The 7,382-nt window shown below is 37.0% G+C and overlaps 1 protein-coding gene across 1 annotated transcript; it reads right to left on the bottom strand.

Annotated features, from left to right (window-relative positions):
• Positions 1-1,438: 1,438 nt before the first annotated feature.
• Positions 1,439-6,051, bottom strand: LOC148960422 (uncharacterized). Its single transcript, XM_089116038.1, has 3 exons — positions 4,354-6,051; positions 2,410-2,515; positions 1,439-1,622 (listed from the first exon to the last, which is right to left on the bottom strand). Exon 1 carries the CDS (start codon positions 5,595-5,597, stop codon positions 4,356-4,358), a length of 1,242 nt encoding a protein of 413 aa, XP_088972164.1. The 5' UTR covers positions 5,598-6,051; the 3' UTR covers positions 1,439-1,622; positions 2,410-2,515; positions 4,354-4,355.
• Between the last annotated feature and the right edge of the window lie 1,331 nt (positions 6,052-7,382).

Raw genomic sequence — 7,382 nt, 5'->3', positions numbered from 1 at the left:
GGAAATTACTTGAGAGTTACTTGGTTGTACATTTATACTCAATGAGTTTTCTGTTTTCAGTTACTTCTTTTCATTCGTAAGAATTTTACAAACGGTAGCAAAATCTTGCTCCGACAAAATTTTAAATTTTCTTCGTCTATCTTCCGAGGGGTGGGCTAAGCAACTCCGAAGGGGGCTGTAGCCCCTGCCCCCCTGGCACCACCACTGAACTAGGGTGGACCCCATTCTACCCCGTGGCGACGCTACTGATTGATACTCTCTCTCACAAAACATGCAGTTTTTCATCCATTTTCTTTTCCACGCATCTTACAATTCTTGCATCATAACTGCAAACCTTTAATCCTGAATTGGAGACAAACATCCTGTTTCTCTTACGTCAGTCTTTGTTTATATTTGTATCGATTAAAAACATGAACATTATTTTCTCGTAAATTTTGAATCTAAATCGGATCAGAACAGCTAAGCATGCCTAAAATAGTATTGCAGACATGTAATGCCTGAAGAGTGCTGAATGCCGTATCGATATGCCTTCTTTTTTACGTAGGAACAAAATTGTTGCAGAATCAAATGTTGTTTTGTAATTCCTTTGCATTCGATGTAGTCGTGTAAACATATTCAGATGCTTGCATAATCCTTTTCGTAGCGTGATTCGTAGTTTTGTAATTCCGTAGCGTGATTCGATGTTTTTGTGTGTTTTGCTGCAATTTCAAAGCAAAACAGAGCAATAGGTTTGAAAGATATTCCAATGGAAATTTCAGTCATAAATTTATAATAACTGAAATTTATAATCAAAGTAACAGAGGTTGATATGATGTAATATTCATTAGAGAAAGATTTTATAGACAAGACAACTACATCTTCGTTGGCATCTACTTAACTGGACATCAATAAAAAATTCAAAAATTAAATACATCGTAAATACAAATGTTGTTGACATGGCCCTCTATAGCAGGCTGAGCCAAAGGGGCAGTTTCCCCAAAAAAAGTTTAAGGCTGGCATCATACTGTATCCTAATCTACTTGTAAGCAAAAGCGGCCACTCACCAGATTCAAAAGAGGAAAATTAAAAAATTAAACAAACCTTGGTGTAGTTTGATGTAGATTATTTTCCATACCTAGAACCAAACGACGTGGGATTTATACGAGCAACGCGCGGCGTTCGACCTGATTCAAAGACATACCAGTGGAGCCTGCCAGTCCTGAAAATGAACACTAGAAAAAGGGGAAAATACATAATTATTTGGGTCGGGTGGGCGTATAAATCCCACGTCGTTTGGTTCTAGGTATGGAAAATAATCTACATCAAACTACACCAAGGTTTGTTTAATTTTTTAATTATTTTCCATAACTAGAACCCAAACTCCTTTCGGTATTTATACGAGACTTCAAAGAGACTGGCAATGTGTTGATCAAGAAGACTTGAACTGAGAAATGATCGATTGTACGCACACAAATAATCAATATTAACAATCAAAATTGGCTAAAATGCTACTACCAAAGTTACTTTCATGAATTGTCTTATTATAAAAACGTCCAAAAGTACTCGAATTCGACCATCCTGCAGCTTTGTTTATAGCTGTTAGCGATAGGCCAATACTTCGTGCCTTGGATGTTGATGCAGCCCTAGTAGAGTGAGAGGTAAATACATTAATATCAATTCCTGCCAATTGCAAAGTGGTTCTCACCCAACGTGAAATGGTCGAGGTGCAAACAGATTGATGAGGAGATTTATAACTCACAAACAATTTCACTCTCGGACCACGTAGAGAGAATGATCTAAACAAGTACTGCTGTGTGTTAAATACAGGACAAATAGCCTTGCTATCAGGGAATGCACGGAAATCAAGAGGTGACTGATGAAAACCAGGTCTAGTTGTTTTGAGAACTTGATCAATATAACAAACAACTCTGTCATCAGAAACATCCATAAGTCTGATGTCAATAGCAGCAAATGTTTGGTCTCTCTGTCCTGATAGAAGACAAAACAATGTTACAAGACGAAAGGTAAGCATTTTAAATGGAATAGCATCTGCATCACCTAGGCCCTTTAGATACTGTAACACAACATCAACATCATAAGTGTTAACATGCTTAGGAATACTCGGCCGTATGTTAAACATCCCTCGCAGTAATCTCTTAACGAGTGGATTGTTACCAAATGACGAACTTGTATCTGGTGTCATAATATTGGATAATGCTGAACGAGCAGTGTTCATAGCAGAGTAGCCCAAATTATGTTTGTTAAATAGTTCTGTTAGGAAGTTAATTCCATGATTAATAGAATAATGTGTGGGACATATGCCCACTCTTTGACAGTAAACAAACCATCTGTCTAAATAGGTAGAATATTGTTTTGAAGTACCAGATGACCAAGATGAATCAATTATATATTTGGCTTCAGATGATATACCTATTGGTAATCTTTTGTTCCAGATATCATGCCAGCTAGCAGTTGCAGAGACTTCTGTAGTGGGTGCACAGCTTGTGGACGGTTTGGCAGTAACATTAGATGCTTGCTGGAAGGAATAACAATTCGTTCAGAAATCAACATTCTATTGTACAGAGAATACCAGGGACTATATGGCCAATTAGGAACAATTAGAAGACCAGTTGCATTGTCAGAACAAATCTTTTGTAAAACATTAGGAATAATTGCAAATGGTGGAAAGGCATAAAATTTAATGGTTGACCAGCTAAATGTAAACGAATCAATTGCTGAAGCCTCTGGATCTGGCCAAAACGATGCAAAAGGCTTAAATTGGCAATTGATTCTAGAGGCAAATAAATCAATGTCTAAGGTAACATTTAATTTTTTGATTACAAATTTAAACACAGATGGATTTAACTGCCATTCTGTTCGAAGCTCATAGTTTCTAGATTCAGCATCAGCTAAATAGTTCTGAACTCCTGGGATGAAGGACACAGATATGCAGTTTTGATTCTGGATAGCCCAATTCCAAATTTGCTTCACTTCTTCATTACAAGCCAAAGAACGACAGGATCCCATATTTTTAATGCTGTGTACTGCATTCATATTATCAGTCAAAATTTTAACATGTGTATTCCTTTGGTCAATCAAAGAAGTTAGCCCATACAAAATAGCCTTTAGCTCAAGCACATTAATATGGAGTTGTTGCTCATGGAGATTCCAAACCCCTCTTGTCCTTGTACTGCCTAAGACAGCTCCCCAACCAGTAGATGAGGCATCAGTAGCAATAACCATTTCAGGATTAGAGATTGCCATGTCATTAAATGAGCTTTCAACATTATCAATCCACCATCTTAAGTCATCATAGGCTGTTTTAGACAGTGACATTGCATGGTCAAAATTGCCCTTAGAAATAGCTAGTGCCTGAATTTTGTCATTTTCTAATGATCTATAGTGTAAAGGCCCAAATTTAACAGCAGGGAATGTGCTCACAATTAAGCCTATCACTGATGCAACATCTCTTATTGATAGGTTATTAGACATACACAATTTGGAACATTTATCTTTAATTTTCAATACTTTGGTTGATGGGAGGGTGACATTCATTGTTTCTGAATTGATAGTAAATCCTAGATAGGTAACACACTTAGAAGGAATAAAATTAGATTTTTTAGGATGAATAACAAAACCTAAAAAATCCAATAATTTGATTGTTTCAACAGTAGCTTTAATACAAGCATCATATGATTCATCAATTATTATGATATCATCAATATATGCTGAGACAATGAAACCTTGCTTTCTCAAGAACGCTAAAGCAGGTTTTAATAATTTTGTAAACTTCCTTGGACCAGAACATAATCCATTTGGTAACGCTAAGAACTTAAACAGTTTGTCTTGATACTTGAACTTCAGATACTTTTGACAGGATTCAGATATGGCTACTGAATAATAAGCATCCTTTATATCTACAGTACACATAAAACAATTTTGTCTAACTAATTTGATAACCTTGTCAAAGGTGTCCATCTTAAAATGCATATATGGCATAGACTCGTTCAATTTCCGCAAATTAAGAATAAGTCTAAAAGAATCACCATCTTTTGGGACAAGAAAAATTGGGGAGATAAATTCATCTCCTTCATGATCACATTCTGTTATAACATGTTTATCCTGTAATGTTTTAATCTCTGCTAGAATAAACTCATTTTCTTCAGCTGAAAATGGCACAGCATAATTTCTCTCAAAATTGAGAGGCAATGAGAATTCAAGCTGTAAACCAGCTACAGTTTGTAAAGTTTCAAAGTCACTAGTGACAGTATACCAACGTTCCAGATGATTTTTAAGTGCACCTGCTCTAAATGTGTCAATCTTGTACAAAAGATATTTTGTCAGTTTAGGGAGAAATGAAATGAAATTATTTACATTTATCCCTTGTAGGGCTTCTGCTTCCGCCGATATGGACGAGACTTCTGGCCTTTCTCTAAAAAAGACTGCTGAGTAGGGCCATTATAAAAAGAGTGCTGTGTTCGCCTATTAAACACTGGTATCTGCCTATCATGTTGTCTATACCTAGTAGACTGAGGCATCGGTTGAGTAGCAGCAGAGGCAAGACGTTTAGACTCCCTTTCTTGCTTCAGGCGTTTTTCAATGTCGTCTCCAAACAAATGGTTTGAGACTTCACGAGTAGGGTCACATAGTCCCTGTACATCCTTGTTAAGTATAGGTCTTATATTAAGCCTTCGTAAATTTGAGATATTGACACTGGCATTAGAAAGAACAGATAGTGCATCAAAGGCTTTCAAAACAATAGCCTTTGTGTCAATAAGGCTATGATTCTTTTCTGCAAGAAGTAAATCATCAGCCAAAGTTGAAATTATGTGGGAGGATTTAGCAACAGAATGATGAACATCATATAATTTCCTCTCCCTAGCCAAAACAGAATCCTTAAATGAAGGCATTTTCATTATCAACTTTGGCATAGCTGGAACAGAAATACTCTCAAGGTTAAGAGGGTGCTTGTGCCTCTTAAAAACCTGAGCAACTGCTTTTCTGCTGGGATTTTTCCATTGTTCCTCAATTTTTGAGGCCAGCTTATCAGAGGAAAGACCCTTGCCTTTCTTGTCTAAAACTGCCTCGGATAACTCATTATCAACAAAGTCCAAGACTTCTTCTTCCATATTAAGATCTGGGACAGATGCCTCAGAATTTACTGTGGAAGGCACATGAAACAACGAGTCAATATCCACTCGCTTTGAACGTTTGGATGATATAGCATCCTGATTTTCAACGGAAGAAAAAGCTTCCGGATAACATTTTGTGTGAGACACAGAATCGTGCTCAAATGAATTATGGGTCTGACATACAGACATTTCATCATAAGACCTCTTGCGACGAGTTGGTGAATGCTGGTCAGGTCTTACAGCTGTGCAGGAAGAACTCCGCTCTTTATCCCTGCCTATATTATGATTAACGAACTCTTTAAAAAGTCCAGTCAATTCGTTTAAATCTCTTCGTACATTCAATAAATCTAACGACGAATGCGTATGAAGAAAACCTGGTTGTGTTTCGGAAGAACACCCAGGATCGACTTCGACTCCTGAACCTTGCACGTGTGGGGTCAGAGGTCGAAGGTCACTAGTAGCATACAAATTATCTTGGTTATCCATAACTAAAAAACAAATTGTAACTAGTGTAAATATCCACGTTAGATGTAGCTTGAAAATAAAAATGGAATACGATAAATTCAAAACGAGAAAAGTAAAATACCGACTTGTTCAAACACGTGGCTCCACTGGCTTCTTATCAGCTCGAAACACCAACAGGTTGAAGGTCGAACGCCGCGCGTTGCTCGTATAAATACCGAAAGGAGTTTGGGTTCTAGTTATGGAAAATAATTACAGTAGACTTGTAATTTAACAGGTTTTATGGAACCAATCTTTCATTACCTTAGGCTTAGACTGAGTGAATGCACCTGTACAAGCTTCAAAAATTGGTATGGCTGATTCCATCCATCGAGCAATGTGAAATTATCGAATATTTTTGCCAGAAACTCTATACAATATACAACTTCTTGCAATACCACACATTTTATGAAAGGGTTTGCAAAAGCAGAATTTGTACAGTCACGCCCTCCCACTACACGAATATCAATATTACAAAACATAGTTTATACAAGGCTTCGAGTACTAAAAACAACACCTTATTATGAGAAAACATCGGAAACGTGGACGTTATTCGAGACTTTTTTGACCATGTTAGGAAAATAACAAATATTTTATAGGATGAAACTGCCCAATCTTCTAACAGAAAAAGTGAATACTTGGACGATAACGATGATATAGTCGACAAAGAACAGATAAAATGTTCATTGAATAAACACAATAAGCTGATTCACAAAAAGCTACTGTACCAAGGCAAAATTGCTGCAAAGAATGCAATTTCCTGCGAATTGGAGTCACTCATATTCAAAAATCTGTTCAAATTTCTACGACAATATAGTAAGTAGATCTAGGCGTTTTGTCATCATTAAGGACGCATACTTATAAAATAAATTGAGCAAGAGGTTATATTTTTTGATATACTAGAAAAAAAGTATTTGCTCGTATCATTAACTAAATTTTTGGTAGAGAAAGAGGGTAAATTTTTAAGCTTTAGATTAATTTTTGAACAAAATCTCCCTCTATCTATACTTCTACGAAAAATTTGTTCGGACTTCCACACTTGTTAAAAGGAAGGCCCCATCTATGCTTGGGCCCGGGGGCCCTAAAGGGGTTTGTGCGGTCCTGACCCGTGACACCAGAATATGCTGCAAAGATTTTAGATATAGGCCCATGCCAACCTAGAAAACAGAGTTCAACTTCGCTGTAAGAGGATATATTATTGCCTTGCATGGTATAGAATTAGAAAGTATAGATGGAGACCGACCTCGGAATAGGACACAATGTTTTGCTTAATGAAAATCAGAAAAGCTCCAGAAAATGAAACTGCTTAGCATTCAAATCTTATGTCACAAAATACCATTTTTATGCGTTGTTTAAATTTTATCATAACTATAAACTTGTAGTTAATTGGGACTGACCGTCTGTAGTTATTTTGTTTTTCACTGTATCTATTTTGTTTATCGCACCGCTACCTTCTTTTAGTGACAATGTTTCACATTTCACACGTAATATAAAAACCTCGTGTAAGACAAACCCTATGACACCATTTATAACTTCCGAAATTTTCTCGGAGCCCCTATTTGCTAGCCTGTGTTCCAGACCCCCCTAACTTTAAAGTTAGGGGTCTGGAGCACAGGCTACTATTTGCTTGTGGCCCGGTGGGCCCAGTGGGCCCAGTGGGAAGTGCGGTCCTGTCACAGGTGCTTCAGTGGCAGAGACATCTTCACCATATATCATATTCTGAATATACATCCTCATTTTCGTTTTTTGCCAATTGTTTTATGCTTCCCA

Source organism: Rhopilema esculentum, chromosome 4, assembly GCF_057945365.1.
Source record: "Rhopilema esculentum isolate cy_ngs chromosome 4, ASM5794536v1, whole genome shotgun sequence".
Lineage (NCBI taxonomy): Eukaryota > Metazoa > Cnidaria > Scyphozoa > Rhizostomeae > Rhizostomatidae > Rhopilema > Rhopilema esculentum.
This window is presented reverse-complemented; position numbering and strand designations above follow the sequence as displayed.